Source organism: Python bivittatus, unplaced genomic scaffold (genome assembly GCF_059951505.1).
Source record: "Python bivittatus isolate LINGU-HERP-01145 unplaced genomic scaffold, Pbiv_v1 ctg000700_np1212, whole genome shotgun sequence".
NCBI lineage: Eukaryota > Metazoa > Chordata > Lepidosauria > Squamata > Pythonidae > Python > Python bivittatus.
Window position 1 is genome coordinate 15,589,567 of NW_028277098.1, and position 22,939 is coordinate 15,612,505.

The 22,939-nt window shown below is 37.5% G+C and overlaps 1 protein-coding gene across 3 annotated transcripts in view; it reads left to right on the forward strand.

Moving 5' to 3' along the window:
• CRB1 (crumbs cell polarity complex component 1) overlaps window positions 1-22,939 on the forward strand; it is a 119,804-nt gene that overhangs the window by 39,484 nt on the left and 57,381 nt on the right. Inside the window, exons 3-6 of one of the 3 annotated variants that reach the window (XM_088153677.1) lie at window positions 6,887-7,082; window positions 10,239-10,378; window positions 14,416-14,598; window positions 17,816-17,884. The exons of 1 other annotated variant lie outside the window; for it this stretch is intronic. In XM_088153677.1, coding sequence (XP_088009803.1) covers window positions 6,887-7,082; window positions 10,239-10,378; window positions 14,416-14,598; window positions 17,816-17,884 — 588 coding nt within the window. The remainder of the gene's footprint in view (window positions 1-6,886; window positions 7,083-10,238; window positions 10,379-14,415; window positions 14,599-17,815; window positions 17,885-22,939) is intronic. One more of the 3 variants, XM_088153678.1, reaches the window with a different exon arrangement.

Consider the following 22,939-nt stretch of genomic DNA (forward strand, 5'->3'; position numbering starts at 1 on the left):
TAGGTGATAGTTTTCTTTATCATGTTCTTTTCTTAACCATGGAGTTGAAAGTAGACCATTGTTCAGTTTATAGATGGAACTTGAGGCCACCACATCATTATTTGCCCAGGTTCTGATGCTGCCTAGCTGGGAATAGTGTACCATTTTCATTTATTATCAAAATGCAATTTCTGATTTAAAATAATCCAAGCTACCCACCTATTGAAAAGTGCTGCTTCTTAAATAGTCTGTTTATATCTTTTTTTCTTGCATTCAGAATGCTCATGTTTAAAGAAGACATTGAATAAATTAGTGAGAAATATAATTATTAGGACCCCTTTATCCTTTTTTTCCAGAATCACTTCTATTTATGGAAAAGCTTTGCATGCCAACATAAATATATATCTACTCCTCTTCCTTCTCTTCTACCATGTCTCTAAAATCGTGTATGTATGTATGTATGTATGTATGTATGTATTCCATTGTGGTGGCTAGATTTTTATAGATGGAAAGAGCCTTTTGCTCAGTTGCCTAAGGCAAGGTACTTGATTTGACAGACCAATGGCCTGATCCAGCACAACAAAACCAGGCTGTAGTTTCATGTTAATGATCAGACAGGGCAGGGGGAGCAAGGAGGGTGTATTTTTTAATACGGCTGTTCTGAGACTTATATACACAGTGCATTTATTATTGTCACTGTGTTATCAAATGTTCACAGGGAACTGCTGTTAAAAAGTCCTGACAGATTTATGGGCACTAGACAGCATTTGGCACATGTATATGTGTGTGTGTGTGCGTGTGCGTGTATGAAAACCTATTACTTATGACAATTTTATTGAGCAACCCACCCACCCTAAGATTTCCCTATTGTTCCTTGGTATAATATTTTTGTTATTCTTTTCCTAAACTTCAAATTGTTTCACACAATTGCCAAACATACACATTCTGTATACCTTGTGACATGAGAACAATTCTCAGGGTTAAATACATTCCCCATAGTCTCCATGCATAGAATATGACGTGTATGCCTAGAGAGCTTTTCATTAACAAAAGGGTGACCTGATTATATGGTTGCTTGCACGTTCTTTGGGGTAATGAGAGAACATACATCTCACAGAATATACCTACAAAGCCTGTGTGAAGGAGTTTTTAAGGTACTTCATATATACCATTCATGGTTCACAACATGCCAGGCAAACATCATGCTCCTCAGTGCATTACCTCCATTCAAATGAAATGGTTGTGCTATCTCCTGGCTTATTTTCAGGCACAGTAACGCAACAGGTTTGGCAAGAGTCAAATATTTATTAGAGCTGTGTGAAGCTTATAAGTAGTGATCTGATTTGAAGGGAATTCCTTTAAATCTTTGAACAGAAACTGAATTCATTTGACTGCTTTGAATTACTCTGGAGAGACTTAAAGGTGATTTGGAAATTCATAGGATCATAAAGTTGGAAAGGTCCATTTTAAAAACTGAATTCAGCCCTCAACTCTATGAATAAATTTTAATTAATGTTTCCGTGACATTTGACTGTCCAGCCCTTGTTGAACTCTTTCATTGAAGAGAAGCTCACCACTTCCCCTGGTAATTAGTTCTACTGTCAAGTGGCTCTTACTATTAGGTAATAATTTAATGCACTTTCCTGATTTTCAGCATATCAAAGATTATAATAATTTTCTTTCCATACACTGGAGAGGGTATTGAGCAATATAATGTGTTTGCTGACACTGACAGCAACCAATGAACTTTATCATTTCTACAAACCCTCCCTGTCAGAGTGCTTGGAGGAGTTGTGGTCTACTATTTATTTCTCAGTCTTCAGTTAGAATGGTTAGGCAGGTTCACCTGGAGAGACAGCAAGAGATTTAAATAAATTCTGCTACTTTTTAAAAAAATCTGATTTCCTCTTTCTTTTATAATTCTTAAGATTTCTACAAATCCATATACTTTTATCATTGTTCCTTAACTAAGTCTGCCATATGATCTGTGGTATATTTCCTGTTAATCTCTGTGTAAATTAGTTATGCTTGCAAACCCAGAACAGCTAGCAGTGGTGGACTCTTTTACCTTTTGTAAGAGTTACTTCAACTTTCAACAGTTGTTAAACATTTTTATTTCAAATTTGGACTAAGACATTTTCTGCATTTTCTATAAGCTCTTTGTTGGACACTTTGGAGATAGCAGTACTGTCCTTTCATTATTTCTATTATATCTTCCCAGAAGACATAACTGAAGTGGTGGAGGGAAATATTTCAGAAGCCTTTTGTTGTGAACTCTTTCATCTATCTAGATGACACTTTGTCCTGTAAAGGATCTACCTGCTATTTTCATCTACCTACTTCATTCCGTTCTGTTCAAAGTTGAAATAGATGCAGTTATTTTGATATTTTATAGCCTACAGCTGAATATTTTGTTGAATCAAATCTTCTATTGGGTTATATCAAATCTTTATGCCTTCAAATCTCAAATATGAATTGGATCTCAGCTGATTTGCACATCTCTAATGTTTATGCCATTACCCAAATACATTTTCCCCATGCTTTGATCCAAATATGTAAAAGTATGATATATTGTACTCATATTGTAGAAACATCTAAAGCCAGTTTATCTCAGGAAAGTAAGTGATATTTTATTGTATGAGGTCTAATTAACCTTTATAGAATTATCTTCTAAACAGAACTAGCAACTGAACTGTATTTCATTGGCAATGGAATGGTGTCCTCCACTGCATCTGAGACACTAGGCAAATGTAGGGTTTAGAAGACAAACCATGTAGCACATGTAGCTGTCTTACAAGCAGCAATGACCAGGAGACACTCAGAAGGAATGTCCAGAGTCTGTAAGCTATGTCACCTGAGATGGTGGCTTTGCTCTGCTTTATAGTAGGGTTGGACTGACTGACTCTATGGAATTCATTAGCTAGTTATACCAAGGAAACAGCCATAATGAAACCAGGCCTGGTGCAACTTTTTTGAAATCATATTTATTGAAAAATTTCATATAATAATAATGAACCAGCCTGATATTTTGGTACAACTAGAGAAACAGATCCTATTAAGTAGCCAAGTTTACTAAATTCAGTGATAAATGCTAATACTTGTAGCAAATCCAAGTGTGATAGCTCAGTATCAAGAGCTGGTGTCCTGTTATCTTGTTGTTTGTATCACTACTAAAACAAACATATCAACACAACCAAATGCCTGAAAAGAGCACAGCTCTTCAGGAATATAGACACAAGAAGGATTAATTCATTAGCATCTCAAATTGCACATCAAGCAATAGCAATTTATATAGTGAATAATGGTCAAATTCACGTGGCCACTTGGGTTATTTCAGCAGTTTGAAATAAAAGACCAAGGTCGCTGTTTGTTATGAACAAATAATTTAATGATCAGTGGACAAGACAACTTGTTATTCAGGGGGAAAAATCAAGATGCACACACACATATTATTCCCTTTTAAGAGTTAAGCAACATTATGCAGAGTCAGAAAAAGAATAAGAAATAGCAAAAGAAATTAAGACATGAGATAAGAAAAAGAAAAGGAAGCCTACTAAAACTAGTTTACATCAAGACTTTTCACAATACTTCTCCATGATTTTCTGTCTTTGCAAACCATCCTTGTTTCCACCTCATTCATATCACAGTGTACATTGTCTGCTGTTTTTTAAACTTCTTACCTCTCTTTTTCAGGATCTCATTAACTCCATTTGACCCCAACTTTCTTTTCCCTCTCAGCCGGTTCATTCTTCCTTCACGTGTTTATTTTGCAAGTCAATATTCCTTCTCTCTCTGACTAAACCACCTCAATGCACTTCTTTCATCACTCACTTCTATTCTTAGTCCACACTCATTCAGCACTTACTCATTCCTAACCTTATTCCTTCTTGTTTTATCACCCACACTTGCTAAGTATCCCATTCCCACCATTTTCAGCTTCTCCTGACATACCCAATTCTCACTTGCATATAAAAGTGAGCTGAAGAACGCTATTATACATAGCAATTGATGCTTCTTTTGGTAAATATTCATTTCTTGCAACAAATCACATAATACTCACCACTTTTCTATGAGCATTTGCACATTTTAAAATGTCTTCATATTCTCATCTTAAGTAAGCATTCTACCACGGTATAAAATTCATCTACTTGCTCTAGCTTTTTACAATCTATGTATAAATTTAGAATTGTTCACTCCATTTTTCTTGTTAAACACAACTGCCTTGGTCTTTCATAAAATTTTCAGATTAATACGGCTTGTTGCATCATACAATCTATCTGACATCTGCAGCAAAATTATTTGGGATTTGCATGGCATTATCTGCTTAGACATATATCCACATCACCAACCAACACACTGCTAATATCACCACAAGAACTCCTTGTGCACTTATCCATAAATACATTAAACAACCAATGGGACATCACCTATCCTTGTCTTATCCCAGTTGAAGGCTGAACCATTCACTAAGCGTTCAGTTTCTTTTCACATGTCCTTTGCTTCTCTAATATTCCTTATATTGCATTCAGAAACCAAACTTTAACTCAATATTCATGTAAAACATTCCATAATTTGAGTCAATTGATTTTATCATAACTTTCTCTAAATCAACCAATGTACAATACATTTTCTCACATTAATACATTTTTCAGTTGACTTACTAAAGAGCAAAAATCTTGGTCTTCATACTCCCTGTCTGACAGGTCCATATAGGGGGGTTTTTTGCAACATTTCCAGAAGTGGTTTGTCTGTACCTTCTTCTAGAATGTTTTTTGACCTCCCATTCAGCTGGCTTTCATGCCTAAGGAGGACTAGAACATGGGCCTACCAGTCCTAGTCTAGCACCTTTAACTACCGTACCAAGCTCTCTCAGTAAATGTATACATAGTGGCTTCTTCTTGCATAGTGAGTTGGAAACAATATGGGAATCAGATATACAAGCCTCTTTACCTAAGATTCATGGTTATACAAATGGCACAAAAATTGATTGAAATCAGTTTTGGTCAAAATTAGGGAAAACCTAGTGCAAGTATTTTACAAATGGTATGTAATGCCAAAGAAATTTAAGATGATAAATTCTAGCATAAGTCCCATTGTTGGAGAAAATTTAAAGAAATAAGTACATATTATATGTGGTGGTCTTGTTCAACAGTTTTGGACTGAAATCTTCATTAAAATAAGACAAATTACAACTCAGTCTGTTTTATTAGTCCCTAGGTTGGCCTAATCAAGTTTTTTCAATAACCCAAATGACACCTTAGAGCACTAAGAGTTAACAGATTTGCTGTGGTTGCTGTTTGCAGTCAGACCGGTAATAGAAAGCTCTTGAAAACCTGGAAAGGATTTGAAAATTTCCATAAGGTAGCAAATACATTGGAAAACTGCCTTAATGGAAAAGTTGACCGAAAAAGAAAAAAAGGGAAAGCGGTCACTATTTTGATAATTCAGAAGATTATTTTTACCCTGTCTGGTTTAAACTTAAGCACAACAAAGGCAGAATGATTTTTTTACTACACAGTTCCATGTTCCTTGATAATTTAACTATTTTTCAGTAGTATTTATGACTACCTTTTCATCAATTTTTTCTTGGTCGCTAACATAGCATTCTCCCCATCTATAATAAGCAATCAAATAAATTATGCTTTTAGATTTATGGTAATTCCTTTGCCATGTGAACATATGAATAAACTCATGCCTAACCAAATATTCAAAACAAGCATACTTTAAGCAGATACTCACCAGTTGCCATTCTCATTTACTCTTGGATCTTCAAATGACCCAACCACTTCTTCTATATTCTTTTATCTCATCTCCACCCATTCATTCATGTTACCTGGCAGAATATTTTTCATCTGTGATATGCCTTTATTCACAATGTTGCACAATTTTCCCCCAAATAAATATCTAATTATCCCAATATTGTTGGATATTGGCTGGAGTATAATATCCAACTGCCATCAGCTATGCATTCATGCTTGCATACACACCCATGACAGTGCCAACTCACACTTTCTGACATACATCATTCAAAATTAAACCTTCATCTTTATTTCCTTGCATGTATTCATCAACTCTACTATATAAGATCAGACCACGGTCATTCAGATCTATTATATCCTTTCCCTTTCTTTTAGTTTTACAGATACACAACGTATTTATTTTTCTTTCATTCATTTCAATGGTAAATTAATGTTCTTTAAAATATAATCCTGTTATCTTCAAATTCGCAGTCCGTAAGCAATTATCATCATGAGAAGAGCCTTACTGGGTTTGGTCAGTTGAAGGTTCCACATAATATAGAGGAAACTAAGTTACTAGCCTTATTCATACCTGTGCCACAATGAACATTCTCTGCTAAGGGTAAGGGCAGTATCAAACACATTTGGCACATTTTGACTTGCATGCAGGGGTTTCTTAAGAGGGGGGTAAATGATGTAAAAATGGTGGACATAACTGAGCAATCAAAGCCCACCCCTTTTTACACGCATTTAATGCACTCAACATACATGAAAACGTGGAGGGGCTTAATTGGCTGGTCGCACACACCATTTTGCTGTCGTTGATCCTCCCTGTGGATGTCCCTGTGGATGTCCCTTAAGATATTGTGTGATCCTGGTCAGTGAATTGGATAGGATAATGTTATACTTCAAAGCTGTTTCCAAGAAAGTAAGGAAGTGTCCAGACTCTACAAACAACAACATTAAAAGATGAGAGTTCTGCTTGTTGTCCTCATTAAAATCTAGATTTCTGCTTCTTCCCTCAGATATGAAACAAAAATAATTGCAATAATAATCATTGTAAGATTTGGGAACCAAAAGATTTTCACATCATGTATAAGCCTATAAATTGTCATCTCTTTTCAGAACAGGCACTTCTGACACGTCTTCAAATTCAACTTTCACTGCAGGTATCAACTGTGAACTAGAAATCAATGAATGTTTGTCAGAGCCTTGTCTGAATGATGGAGCCTGTCATGATATTCTAGGTGGCTATTACTGTTCCTGTCCACTGGGTTTCCTTGGTGATCACTGTGCCATCAACAATGATGAATGTGCAAGTCAACCATGCCTCAATGGGGGGCAGTGCCTAGATAATATCAATGGGTATGTCTTCTCACATACTGGATGACTTGTTTACAGCAGATGCCAAGTTTTTTGTCATTTTTTTCCCTTTCACTTAACTTTCTGAAATCACCTCTAGGTCATGTAGATAAATATGTCGATTTCGTGACTGGACGCTGATTCACTGATTGCAACTGGAACTTGGATGAATTTGGAAATATAGCACAAAACCAAACCAAACCCTAAGTAAATCTTACTCTTATTTCAGCAGTTTAGTATCTAAGATCCATTTCCTCTATTTAAGATCTATAATGTTAGTCCCAATAGTTTAGTTCATAAGGTTGCTTTCAGTTTGAATATGCATTATTTCATCATTTTTATAAAGTTATCAATACTATAATATTAGTTTTTTCTTGTATTTACTTTGCTATAATGGATTACACAGGGAAAATTCTTATGAGTTATTTAATAAATCAAATTCAGAAGCCTTTCCATCAGACAAGAAGCAGTTGGGAGTAATGATAAGGACAGTCCTTACAGACAATATAATATATAATAGAATTATATTAAATTAAATTAAATTAAATTATATATAATAGAAATGATGGTTTTGATAAAGTTAGGTTACCCAAAACCAATTGGGAATTCAAGCTTTAAAATATACATCACTGCATTCTCCTATCAGAAGAGACCAGAGATCACACTCAGGTAAAATACCCATTTCAGTTTGCATTAAGCAATAGTTTTTATTTATGCTGTTGTGCAAGGGACATCATCAAGCTGTCTATTGAACTAATGGTTCTGGAGACAAGGTCAGGATTTCTGCTCTTGTCAGATAAAAAATTGCAGCTTTGTAGAGGTCACTCAGGTTGGAATATGTGAATTCTCAAAAATCCAAATCATTTTGCTATTTTCTTTGGCAGAGCAATTTTTGAGTCCAGATGTTAGGGTAAGAGATTATTAAAAAGTTATAACAAGCTGGAAGAGATTCCTTGGCCAATGCATATCTTTAAATAAAGCTAGTACAGTATCTCAGCCCCTCGGTTAAGTTTTTGGGAAGAGAAAGATGAATACTAGCAAGTGGTGCCTTTTGACTCATTCATCCTGCCACAGATTCCCCTGGTGAACCCATGCAGAAAATGCTGGGCATTATTTGCTAAAGAAATTAATGCAGGCATGACGCAAAATACAGCAAAGTGCTTTTGAATATTTTATGGTGCTCTTTATGTGCAGATATTCTCTGTATATAACAGGATGTTTCAACAGGATGTCTTTACCAGTGTTCCAGAGAGTAATTTCTTCGGTATAACTTCATCTATCTTTGATAGCATTGCATAACTACAATATAAAATATATCACATATTCCAGTTCTGCTACTTGTAAATGTGAATGCATTTTTCTTCTGCAACAATTACATTCCATATCATACTTACTTACAACCATGCAAACGTTTATGCAACTAAAAGCACAGATGCAACAAACAAACCATAACAGTACATAAGTTCAATGGAAAATACACATACACACATACACGTACACACAAAATATAGCTAAATATTCCAAGAAAACCAAGTTAATATGATATAAATAATCATAACTTGACTTTCACTATCGCAGACAACTTAAACCATTCCAGTCCTCCCTAATATATACCTGGTGAGGTAATAGTAATCTTAATACAGTAGTCACATATTTGAATATATGTATGTGTGTATGCTTAAATATATTTGCATATATACACTATATATATATCTCTCTCTAATATATATATATATATATATATATATATATTAGAGAGAGTGTGCCTGTAAGTATTTCTTAAATCCTAAAAGCCTTTGTTTAGAAAAACAGCATTGTCAGATCTGGTCCTCCATGTTTTTCAATTTTTCAGTCCCAAACCACTCAAATGTATAACTCTTGTATTCAAAAGAATCCACTGAATGAGTATTTTCAATTAAATTAAGAAGTTTTATTTTTTTGTCAATCTTTTCTTGAAGTGTGACCTACATATATAGCCTACCATCCTGTCACAGAAGAATATATATCCTACCTTAATTTTATGTAGTGTGTTGTTTTAATGAATATTTTTATGGAAATTGTAATAGATGAAAGCACCAAAATGTCTCAGAGGAATTGTAGTAGATTTTTTTAAACAATGCTAGTCTCAGCAACAGCTTTGTTTTCAGCCTGGTCTTGAAGTTGGATCGATGAGGAGTGATTATGTTTGTAGACAATTAGATGCAAATTCAGGAATACGCATAGAAATGCAAATATGAAAAAATAAAACTAGGGTTCTCAGTGTTTCCATTTCAGTTTTGAATGACTAGTAAAACATGGGAAAAGTTTCATTTCAGGATTAAAGATGATTTAAAAAGAGTCCACCTTCAAAGTGACCCATCACAGTTCCGTGTGAAAATGAAGAATCAAATTAATAGGTAAAATGGGGGGGGGGGGGAAATGGAGGTTTCTCAGTGGTGCTGGGAAAGAATAACTAAAGAACACATGATTTTTAAAAAAAGTGATGTCTTAGGTGGAAAATCTTTATACAAATGAGTCTCCAGCCTTACAGATATGCATCCATTAAACCAGGGGTAGGTAACTTGTAGCCCCAGAATTACTTCCTAATTTTGAAGTTATTCTGATAAAAGCAGCCCGCCCCTTCCCTGACAGCTGAGGGGTGAGGGGAGTAGAGTAGAACAATGGAGAAGGATTGGCTGACCTTTTATTTTTGTTACTATTTATTTGTTGTTGTTTTTTTAAGGTGAACATCACCCTTCAGAACATTGTACCAGGGTGGCTTATAACACATTAAATCAGTGTTGTCCAAACTTGGCCACTTTAAGATGAGTGGACTTCAACTCCCAAAATTCCCCAGCCAGCCATGCTGGCTAGGGAATTCTGGGAGTTGAAGTCCACTCATCTTAAAGTGGCCAAGTTTGGACAACACTGCATTAAATGTTGTATTCTAGCTTAGCTTTCCACTAGCTTTGCAGCCCCCAAAGCAGTGATCGAAACCACGTAACATAGCCCTGCAGAACAAAATATGTTCCCCACTCCTGCATTAGACCATTTCTAGAGGCCCACTGCTAGTCATACAGGGTTTTTCCCCCATAGGACAGAGAAGACTGCGCAGTTGTTCCAATCCGAAGTATGGATAAAAAAACATGTCATGTCTGTGTCTCTTTTATCGCAATGCAGATATAGCTGCAATTGCACAGGAAATGGATACACGGGTCTGCATTGTGAGATATCAGCTCCCTTCTGCTGGTCACATCCGTGTCATAATAACGCTACCTGTGAAGATACAGCAGAAGGTTACATGTGCCATTGCTGGCCAGGTAAGCTTTCACAAGCAGGCATCTCTGCTGGTTATCTTTTACTGAATGAGTTATTTTTTAAAAAATCATACACACATTTCTATATACATATTAGAAGCTCTTAGATATACAGGGGGATCCCTCTCTTTTTCTTGTTTTTCTTATTTTTTGTGTTTTTGTCTTATTTGTTCTCTTTCTTCTGTTTTCTTAAAGTGAGGAGAAAAACATGCATCTCTGTAACAGTAGCATACATATTGTTAAAGCAAGCAGACATCATTAAAGAGTTCTTCAACTTAAGCAATGTAGAAGCCTGAACTATATTCCAAAAATATGCAGAATACAATAGGCAAATGAAACACAGTCCCATATACTGATTTAGCACACATTATTTATTTTATCACTGCTCGCTGTGAGGAACAAACGGGCAAAGTAGGCCTTGATGTTTCATCTTGGATTGGTGCAAGTCCAACTTAGCCCATTCGGATGATTCTGCAAAATGCTAGCAACAGCATTAAAGCTTAAAGTTTAGCCCTTTAGTATTAAGGCTGATACAGTTGCCTTTAAAAACCAAAACACAAAAAAGTAAAAGCTTGATTTTAAACACCTCCTCCTCCTCCTCTTCTTTCTGGCACCTTCACAGAGTTCCAATGACTATCCCATTAATTTTGTGACCTCAATTGTCTTTTGAGTGAGCTCCTTTTGGATGTATTAATTGGGAAAGGGCACCATTCTGGTTTGAAAAGAATAATATATTTCTTAAGTACATATTAACGAAGGTCTGAAATTATAAAATGATTCTAAATTTAGTAAGAAGACAAGGATGCTGCAGGAAATACCACTAGTCTCATTGGACCTGAGCATACCATTCATTCGGAAGTGATTTGGGAAGCTGCTAAGCAAACAAGGAGGGCTGCTCTTTGAGGTCTTAGGGTTAGCATCAGGATTGTATCCTACCTGCACTGCATCTCTGCCTTCACTTCCTGTAATCAGAAAAAGTTCATATTACGGAAAAGGGAACAGAAATAAATTTATGGAAAGAGTGGTAGATATTGATTACTCTCTAATCAGACTATACTGACTATATTCTATAGAATAGTGTTTCTCATCCTTGGCAACTTTAAGATATGTGGACTTCAACTCCCAGAATTCCCCAGCCAGCATGCTGGCTGGGGAATTCTGGGAGTTGAAGTCCATATATCTTAAAGATGCCAAGGTTGAGAAACACTGTTATAGATGAAGGCTACATTCAGATATCACATTAACTTGCAATATGCTTAAGGCTTTGGCTTAAAATATTGGGTTCATACAGTCATTGTGATTTGTAAAACATGGCATTTAGCTTAGGGGCCCTCCATGTACACTTGTTTTCCAGTTGGGGCTCCAGGCTTGCCACCCCCATGATATTGGCTTTTTTCAATGGCTGAATCAGTATTTTTCTGACTCTGCACTGATTTATATGAAACTGGAGCAAAGATTTAGGGGTTTTGGGGGGAAGGAGGGGAAATGCTTGGCCTTGAGGCAAATCTACTTTTATATTGGCACTGTTTTTGCTTCTTCATGCCTCCCATCCCCTAGATACAACAAGGCCTTGCTCAGCATCCTTGGTGGGAAAGGAAATGAAGTATCTATACTTCTCCTCCCTTACAGTCTTGGTGGGTTGTCAGCTAGTGGCCATGTTTAGGATGGCCAACTTCTTTTGGGGAAAGAATAGGTAGGTGCCTAGTCCAGTATTTTCCCTGTTAAATCTCTCAGATTTGCCACTCTGGAGTATTTATGGGTGAGGTCAGGCAACGTCTTGCCATGCTCGCTGAGACTTCTGGCATGGATACATGCTTTCTAGCATGACGTCTGCCACCTGCGGGCTAGACCCATGCCCTCCTGAGTCCTACATGGGACTGGAGGACGTGACCAGGAGCCTGTCAGTTTGGAAGGGGGTGATGTCTACAGCCTTGAAAAAGACTGTGGTATGACTTCTCCCTAAGAGGCCATCCTTGAACCCAGACATATTTGATAATACTTGTTTTCCAATGTGCCCTTTAGGGGAAAGAAGGTTGAGAGAGTGAAGAGTCAGTTACAAAGTGCAGCAGAAAAAAGTAGTTTAGTTGGACACTTTTCAGTCAGGGTTCAAGCCTGGATATGAGACAGAAATGGCATTGGTCCCACTGGTAGATAATCTTTGTCAGGATCTGGATGAAGAATATGACCCTCCTGATTGAATTAGATTTCTCAGTAGACTTTGTTATTTATTTATCTATTCATTTACTTATTTGCTTGTTTTCCTGCCTGCCTGCTGGGGTTTATATACTGCTTCAGTCCCAAAGGACTCTGAGTGGCTTACATTCCCTTCTTTCTATAAGATTAAAATAGTAAACACTGTAACAAAGAAGCAAACCAGGATTATAACTATGGTGTATATGATGATCAAGACACAATAAATAGCCAGACATAACCCAGAGTGAGGTCTCCCCACCTACGCCAGATCCATTATCAGGCCAAGTTGCTATGGTTCTCCTAAAAACTAGTAGGGTGAGTTTTAGTCTGATCTTAGTAAATAAATTTTACCTAAAATGGTTCTGCAGATGAGAAGGTTCAACTCATTGGGTCTTTTAGATGACAGTTCCTAAGAGAAGTGACATGGACTGATCCTGCCTGACTCAATCTTATTGGATGGGGCAGATGTCACTGGGGTAGGCAATCTTATAGATTTCCAGGCCCTGAACTGTGTAGGGCTTTAAAGCTGACAAGCAGCACCTTCCAGTGCAACTCTCTGAATAGGTGAAACTTTCCTACTTCCATCACTACTCAAGTCAGAGAAATTCTGGACCAACTGTAGCTTCTGGATAGTTTTCAAGGCATCCAGCACTATGTAGAGTGAACTGCAGTAATTTAAATGGGACAAAATAAGGTATAAGTAGCTGTGGGCATGGCTTCCTGATCCAGGAATACTAATAACAGGAGCACCAGAGAGAACTGTGCAGAAGCCCTCTTGGCCACAGCTCTCACCCCCTCTGTGAGCAGGATCTGTGAGCCCAAAAGGATTCCTAGATTAAGAACCAGTGCAACCCCCATCCAGAATCTTCTGGATCATCTGCAAGAGTTGGGGATTAGGGTCACTGTTTGTCAGTGGTTCTGCTCCTTCCTTAGTGGGAGGTTCCCATCAGTGGGGATAAGGAAAGAGAGATTGGCTTGGCAGCTGCTCAGTTGTTAGGTGCAACAGGACTTGGTCTTTCCCCCACTGCTCTTTAGCATCTTCATGAAGCTACTAGGAGGGGTCATCCATTAGTTTGGGATGCAATATTGTCAATGGATGATATCATATTATATGTTGCCAACCCAGGCTGAATAGGTGATGCTACTGAAGTCTTGTCTCAGTATCTGAAGGATATTAGAGTCTGGATGGGATGAAACAAGCTGAAGTAAAACCTAAGCAAGGCAGAATTACTGTACTACTGCTTAGAGAAGAAGTATCCTTGAGGAACAATGCATGACATGGGGGGTCCTTCTGGACTCCTGGCTTCTGCTGAATGGGCAGGTGAAAGTCAGCTGGTATGCCCTGCCTGGAGTTGGAGGATCTTGCATGCAATGGTTACTTATGCCCTCATCACTACTCATCTGGGCTACTGCAACACACTCCACATGGAGTGTCTTTGAGAACCACTTGGAAATTATACTGTTGGTACAAAATGTAGCAGCCTGCTTCTTAGCTGGTGCTGGGTGCTGCAAACATTATACTGTGCCTCTGCTGTTGGCTCTGCATTGTATGCTAGTAGGTTTTTGAGTGCAATTCAAAGTTCTGGTGCCATATGGAAGTGCCCTTTGTATGTGACATCCATCCATCCAATTATGACATACACAAGTTGTAACGTAAATAAATGCATGTAGAGCTAAAACTCTTCTGTGATACCTCTCTTAACCCTTCTTTGAAGCCTTTCACATATGCTCTAATACTTTATTGGGTAGCAAATTGCATTGTTGCTTTCAAAATTATCATTAGAATGCCCCCCATTAGAAATAAGAATAATCATTTACAATTCCTTCTGCTATTTTCAATGCCACAGGGTATATAGGTTCTCACTGTGAAATAGACATCAATGAATGTAGCAGTAATCCATGTCTCTGCGGGAGTGAGTGTGTGGAATTATCATGGTCAAATTGGTATGGAAAAATTCCAGAACTACCCTCAGTGTTCAACTACCATAAAGCATCAGGTTACGTGTGCAACTGTCCTTCTGGATTCACAGGTGAGCCTCCAGATCTGTACATTTGGTACACTACACTTGTGTTATAATCCAAAGGGTCCCCCTGGTGGACAACTGCTGCAATAGCTACTGCGAGTTGTTTCATGAGCTCCGGTGATACTTCCATATAGGTGACCATAATATACAGTGATGTGCAACGAATAAATATTTCTAAATTTTTCTGCACGTGTGCTTGATCTGAAAATAGAAGTTTCTCCTATGAGTGGCTATCACATATAATGATGTATACTTAATTCTCTGTGAATACAATATTGGTATAGGGTATCTATATAGCAATGGTACATTAGCTACTTCCTATTAGCGGGGTGTTTTCCAAACATTTTGAATTAGAAAAATTCTCAAAAACGTTTTCTGATGCCCTAAATGAAGATGTAATTTAATATGTTTATTTATTTGACATGTGGTTCATTCGCTTACTAATTAACTGGTTGATTTTTATGTGTTCAAAACTTCAAGCTGCAGATTTAAAAATGAGGTAAACTGTATTCATTCTGTATACAGTATAAATGACTCAGAGTGTTTTTGTAGAAAAGGTATTTTGGAACTGAAATGAAAATATACTTAGGAAAAATATCCAGATGTAGCTTAAATACCACACTGAAATGAATTCAGAGCTTCATCTTAGAGAACAAACCTAAATTTCACCAAACACAAACCAAGGGAAGGGCTGCTAATTGGAGCAGGAGAGTTCTTTGCTGGGTGAGAGCCTTCGGCAGTAGAACAGCACATCTCTTCTCCTCCAGGCCCACAAACACTTCCGCCAAAGGTCGCTTTTATCAAAATATTTGTAAACATTTAAGACACAAATCTTCAAAAATATGCATTTCTGTTACAATGCTTATATTTTTAAGAACAATTATGTATAAAGACAGACCCATGCCAGCGGTTAACTTCCCTAACAATATTCACTGCATTTATCGTAATCACATATCTTGTTCAGTCTTCTTTCTTTTATTAAAATTATTTGAGTTATTCTATATATTTCTTGAGGAATGATGATTCTTATAGGCTTGATTAATACACGCACATAGAGACGTGATTGTTATATTGTTCCCAATCCAATTGCCTCTAGATAGCATTTGGGGTGTGTCTTCCATAAGGAAAGCTCGGCCTGCACTGTCTCTTCCACCATCTTTATTGGTCTTGGCATCTTCAATCCCCAGGGGATCCTCAGCATCTTTTGTCCTTTCGAACCATGTTGAACCAACATGAAAAAATGTAATGTAATGGCACTTGAACCATATGTGCATTAATTTCTTGGCTAGAAAAGGTGGTGATATTTTGTAGAGGTGACAGACTGAGCAGCAGGCAAGCTTAAAGGAGAGAGATACAGAACTACTATTGCCACAGAAACACTTCTTCAATCTGACACTTCCAGTTGTGTTGGGATTGATACCCAGAATCTGGGACTTCTGTGACTTGCAGTCCTGGCACATCTGGGGAGTACTATAAGCAGCCTCATTTGAGGAGAACAGATTTAACATTCAGATCTTTATTTAATCAAGTGTTCCTGCAAGCTGAAGTATCTTCAGTGGAGGTTCCATGTGGTCATTCTTCCAGCCTCTAGCTCAGTGGAGAAGATGTTGGCCAAACCTGGGATTGTTATAATACTAGCTGAAGAACTGGACTGTATTCTTTATAGTGAACCCAAGGCTAATGGTCAGGATCCTCACAGATACCTTCATCCAAGACTAATTTGCCTCTTGCTTCAACATACATAAGAAACATGCATCCAGAAAGTTAGAGATATCAAAGTATTTCTTTTAATGCTGGGAATGTGATGGCAGTTGGTTATCTTTTTAAGGATTATAATTCTGAAACAAAAAAACAAAAATGGTGTAAATAAGAAAAGGTAGACTAGAGCAGGGACTAAAAACTCTCATGTTCATGGAGCTCTCCATGGTGCTGCAAACTTCAGTTTGCAGTGTATCATCAATAGACCCATGGTTCAGTACAATGATTGTATATCTACATGATGTACTAGCATTACCACATCTAATCAGCCTGCATTGGCATTCATTCACCATTTATGCAGAGAAATAGCAAAATAGCTAAGCCAAAGGAAAGTCTGTCAATTGTCTCTTTGTATAGACAACTATTGTATGGACAATTATTCCTTACTTGACTTTTTCCAACCAGTAAGAAATTGTGAGTATGTTGGACTAGGATAAGGAGATCCAAGTTCAAGTTTACCCTCAGACATGGAAGCTCACTGGGTGGCTTTGGGTCAGTCACTTGCTCTGTCCAACCTACTTAACAATATTTTTGTTGCAGGGGAGGGATATGGGGGGAGGGAGTGCTATGTTCACTGCCTTGAGCTCCTGAAGGAAAAGCAGGATATAAATCTAACAAACAAACAATGCAGATGCATAATTGTTGGGCTGTTTTGAGGACAACCCATTCTTATTTTGCAAATCCTGTATGCAAGGTGAGTCTGGTTTCAGTGCTTTTGTGCAACGAATGCCCATTCTCACTTTCAGCTATTGATCATTAAGACAAATGAAGATCTTGAACCATGATGTAATTATTCTTTTTGATGGACTAAATATATAATGGCAAGTGCCTTAAAAGGGAAATAGGACAGTTGATTCCATTTTGTATATGATTTAACTATTAATCTTTAATAGAGACAAGGCATATAGGAAAGCATTGAAGGGAAAAAAGGACAAATAGGCATTACCAGATTTTGCATAATAAAAGGAAGCAAAGCTCTTAAAGCTTCTTTGTATTGTTCTTTGAAGTTATGGTCCTTAGAGGACTTACAGCTGTGGCTATTTTCTCCGCTCTCCCCCTCCCCACACAGTATTAATTCAGGCCACTGACATGGAACTGATGGCAATAGTATCTATGAATATCAGGCTATAGGAACCAGTGTTCACTTCTAGTCACGAGTATTGCACAAGTATTGGCCTGCTGGGTTTTCCTCTAGCATGAACTTCTAAAGTTATGGGTACCAAGTCTCAATTATTTCTTTTTGTTGAATAGTCTTGAAAGGTAGATTAGAATGAGATCTAACAAAAGCCCAATGCCATCCATTGATCTTCATGTCTGATTAGAAACTGGAAGTGAGACTACTTTCTTTCAGATTGATAGGATTCACTGGATGACCTTGAGCAAACCATCATTTAACATTATAGATTAATTGTGGGAAGAAGTGGTAATCTGTAAAATAATCTGTAAAATGTGCTATGATTTGCAGGAAGTCAGGTGGAATACAACTGTTGGATAAGTGAACAAAACATCAAAGTGAGAACACCTGTGCTAACAGGTAGATGGAATTTTTTTTTTTTAAAGGCACAAACTAAGCCACGTGCATAGCTCAGTCCACAATCCATGCCAGATGAAAGGCCACATGTTGTCCAGCTTTATAGAAAGTTACATTTTATGCAGAATGGGCTTCTTAGTGCTTCATATAGAATTGATGATCTACCTAGCTCAAGAATTCCCAGGCTTCTAACAAGTGAGATTTCTTTATGCTTACCCACCTCTACCCCAGAGTTCCCAAAGATGAATGAATCCTAATCATTTGAGCTACTTCATGAAAGGCAATGGCCAATTAGTTAAATCCTTCATTAATTTTCATTAAGTAAATGCTAGACAAATGAATGGCAGGCATGTTCCTGATAGGCTTCTCTGAGAAAAACCCAGCAGAAGGTTATTCCATAACAATGAAAAGGCACTGCTCCATGCTTTAGCAGATCTTATTTCACACTTAGCTGAAACTGCAGCAGGTCTTTACTGCTTAATCAGAAAGAGCGATATATTTCATGGGGGAGAACGTTTTTCTCTAGACTATATTAACCCCATACTATGGGGACTTTAAAACTGTGATTGGAATTATAGGATTAAGACTGCACCCCTATCTACACTTACCTGTCAATAAAATTAATTGAACTCAGTGAGTCTTACTTTTGATTGCACTATGTTAGCTTCAATAGAGCATCATGGAAATTTTCAGCACTTACCAAGCATTTGCTGACTGCATTTAAAAAAAAATAAAAGAAACAATTAGCACTTTAAAGCACTTTTCCCCCTTTCCAAAGCCCTCTGATCTTGAAAGAGCATTTGGACAAGTTCAAAATAGATCTTAAGTTTTGTCTTTTTGCCGTTATTTTAAAGCCTTTCTTTAATTCATCACTTCCTTAATATGAAAAGCTGTTAACCTTGACTTTAATTGCATATACAACAGCTTGACTATTTTTTAGTTTCTTTTTGCTGTTGCTTTTCATGGGATCTGTTTTGATTTTGAGGAAATTCTGACAAAGTGTTCCCTTGGAATCACTTAACCTCAGTCAGGAAATGGGAATTGAGAAATGTGTATATATCTATGCCAACAATTCATTTTGCTAAATCCTTGTTTTCCTTTTCATCCCTTGGCTTTTGCTTACCAGAAGATAAATAGTATTTTTTTCTATGATATTTATAGAATTTTTTTCTATAATATTTATAGAATTCTACAAAAACACAGAACAAGTGCATGATCTTTTACTAAATTTAGGACACAAATTTCTGAAAATTTGGGGTGTTTTGTTCCTTTTTTAAAGAATATGCTTCTAGTAGTTATGTATCTGAAGATGTGTTTGAAAGTTTGAATAATGCCTACTAAAGGCTCAGAAGCTATATGGCTAGCTGAGTGCAATTTCTGAGGGTTGGGCTGAAGCTACAGAACTCTTTGTCTATTCCCATTGCCAAGGTAAAATCTACACTTGAACCCCTTTCATATAAGAGAGGGAGGGAGGGAGAGACAGACAGCAGTATTTGTTCAAGTGCAATTGCTTCCCAGTAAACAGAAACAAGTAGATACAGGATGGTAGTCACTATGTTGATAATGAAAGCAGAGATCAAAGTGTAAACTTGCTAATTTAATGGAAGTAGGGGATGCTTGAACAGTTATGTGAATTAGGAGAGAATAACAGAACGTTGAAAGCCTGTCAGAGCTTCTTTCTGCCCCATCTTATATCAAACAAAATCAAGGCAGTGTAATTTTGAGTTTCTTTCTCATGCTCTCCTCTTCCTCAGGCCTGAGTAATCTTTTTCTGAAAGTCCCCCCCCCCCTTAACAGTTTGTTCATTCCCTCCCCATTCCCAAGGCCAGGTCTACATATTCACTCACAGCTGCATATCTTGGCAAGGCAACCAACAGTAAAAGTAAAGTCTGTTTTATGTTGAGGTTGACTAACCAGACCTGACCCTGCTTAGCTTCTGAGGTTAGACAAGATCAACCAGTTGCTGTTCCTACTAATGCTGATAATTAGATAGCAGCAAAAAGTTAGTTTTCTGCACCTCTTTGTTGCCATTTAGTGGTCACCTAGTCAAGGTATTTTAAGCCTAAATCCTTGGGCTTTTAACATCCCATAGATTGCAAGTTGCCCAAGATTGCATTATTCCCTAGAAGATATATGCTACGTAACACCTTCATTATTTATTTACTGTAACATTCCTATGCAGCCAAAACAAGGTGATTTACAAACAGGTGTGCAAGCTAGATAATTGAAAACTGTGAAGTCTGGCATTCAGGTCAGTCCCAAAACAGTGTTGCTGGCATCAGACTACAGTCTCTGTTACAGGACAAAGAAAATAGTGGTCCTCTTTGCCCTGAAAATACAAAAGACTATGAGTCCCTAGTATCACCCACCAAGTGCCTTCACTAGGCAGAAATCAATACAGAAATATCACACTATTTCTATAAACAAAAGCAACTCATGAAGTGCTATCTAGTGGCGAGATGAAACTGAACACTCCAAACTTAAGTCTGGCACATCTTCCTGTGCAAACATCTGATTCACACAATCCATTTAAACCCTCAGACTACCTTATCTGAAATGAGATGTGAGAGACACAAGTAAATTGCCTAGAGGAACACCCTAAAATTAGGGGCAGTTTTCTTATTTGCTCTTTAAAAAATCATTTGCAGCTGTTACATGGCCTTGAGGCACTTATACTGGGTCAGTAAAGAGTTAAGTTTATAATTTGCAAAGTGTTTGATTTCATCATGCTGCAGTATAGTGAAGAGAACAGATCTGGCAAATCATTCAATTTTAATACATTGGATATGCATATGTCAGAAGAATGCAAAACCCTTATTAACAGAAAAATCCATATATAATAAGTATAAATACATATATGGAATCAATTTAAGCTTATCAGTAAATCTGGACCATATGTACTATCTTCTCACTTTTACAACACAAATACTTTCCAAAAATAGACGACACACTCATATCCTAGACCTATTCCTTAAAATCAGGAGAGTGTAGGATTATCCCCAGCACTGTGCCTCAGGCCTGAGAGAACCAAAGTTCTTCATGAGATGACAAATTCCATGTTTTAAAAATATAATTCAGTTTCACACTGAGATCCTTAAATTTAATATTTCTTCCCAAAATTATATTAACATGTGTATCTGAAAACAAAGGAAAGCTACAGTATAATAGAGCAAGTCCAGGTTATGTGAGTTTAAAAAAATCTTCAAATTTCTTACATTGCCAACATAAAAAAACTAACAAACATGTTTTTTAAACATTCTTTGAGGGGTCCAATAGACCTGAAATATTTTCTGATGACTGGATTTCATGTTTAAATCATAGGAAGTATATTTCATGTTTTTTAATACCTGGACCCATTAGTTTTCCCAAATTGGGTATTCCAATTCTTCCTTCCACGGATTAAGTATAAAACCGATACTAACTTTCATTTCACCTTTTAATAATTTATAAAATTGAATGGCTTATTTCCATTCAAGCACAGCATTTCTTAAAGAAGCTAGAATTGCAGGTACCTGGGAGACTGCTGAAGCGTCAGCCATACTGTGTAGTTGATACATGTTTCAGCTGTATATATTGCCAAGCATACATTGGAGATAAGTCTAACTCAAATTGCAATCTCTCAGAATCTTTAAAACAGCCATTACAAATCCAGTTGACTTAAAGTATTAATCCTTTGTTTAGCCCAAGCATTCCAATAGAACATCTTCCTCACTATTTTCAAATTTTAGTTGTATTACAGTGTTAGCTTCTTGGGTGATTTGGAATCAAAACATAACCATTTAGCTATTAATAACCAAATATGCCTATTAGCTTTCAAAGCAGGGTACGAAGGTTTAGTATATCTGGACCCTAAAACTTCAGAGGTGTTACACATTTACTCTTCAGCTGGGCCCAAAGAAGTGTCATTCCTACCCCACGCTCAAAAAAGATGCTGAAGTAAAAGCCCAATGATATAATTGAAAATCTGATAGATTAAAACCACCATCCTCATAAGAGATATTCTAGGGGCAAAGGAAATGGATTATCGGGACCTCTTCAAGTCTGGACGGGGAATGGAGATGGCTCTGATTGCACTAGATAATTTTTGTCAGGATCTGGATGGGGGAAATGCACCCATTCTGATTCTTTTACACCTTTCACGGCTTTTTATGGGACTGACCTGGACTGCCTGCAGGGGTTGAGGATTGGGTTCACTGAGTTGCAGTGGCTCCAGTCCTTCCTCAGTGGGCAGTTCCAGTCAGTGGTACAGGGGAAGAAAGATCAGCCTGGTGTCTACTCTTTCCTATTTAACATTAATATGGAGCCTCCAGATTTGAGGTTCAGTATCATCAATATGCTGATGATACATCGCTGCCCCAGGCCAACTGGTGATGCCATTGAAGTCCTGCCTGAATGCCTGGAAGCTGTGGAAGGGAGAGAATGCATTTAAATGGAATCCTAGAAAGATGGAGTTACTCTTTGTCCACCAGAATTTTCTGTCTGGCCCAGTGGTATTTCTTGACAGGCTGTCACTACCACTGAAGGAGCAGGCTCATGACTTGGACTCTCAACTCCTGCTACAGCAGCAGCAGTAGGCTATGGCCTCAGGGGCTGTTTCCCAGCTTTGGACAAGGCACCAGTAGTGGCCCTATCTGGGGTGAGAAGATTTTGCTGCGGTGACTCATGCTCTCATTACCACCCACTTAGACTGGTTCTCTGAAGCTTGGACTGATTTTGGACTATTCTCCTGCATGTTCCTGTTAAAAAGCAAATCTTTCAGGCAAGCATCTGAGACTCTGTTTTGGCTTGCATGCTTTCACTGATATCTCTTGACCTTGACTAAACTGCGAGCTACCATAGCAACTGTGTGTGAGTCAGTATTTGAAACCTAAAGCAGGACAGACTACCACAATGCCCTCAGTATTAGGCTACCTTTGAAGATAATTTGGAGGCTGTCGCTGATACAGAGTGCAGTGGCCTGTATGTTGAGTGGCTCTTGGGTACAATTTAAAGTGCTGGTAGTAACCTGTAAAATCCTCCTTGGCTTGGTGCCTAGTTATCTGCAGGACTGCATTCTCC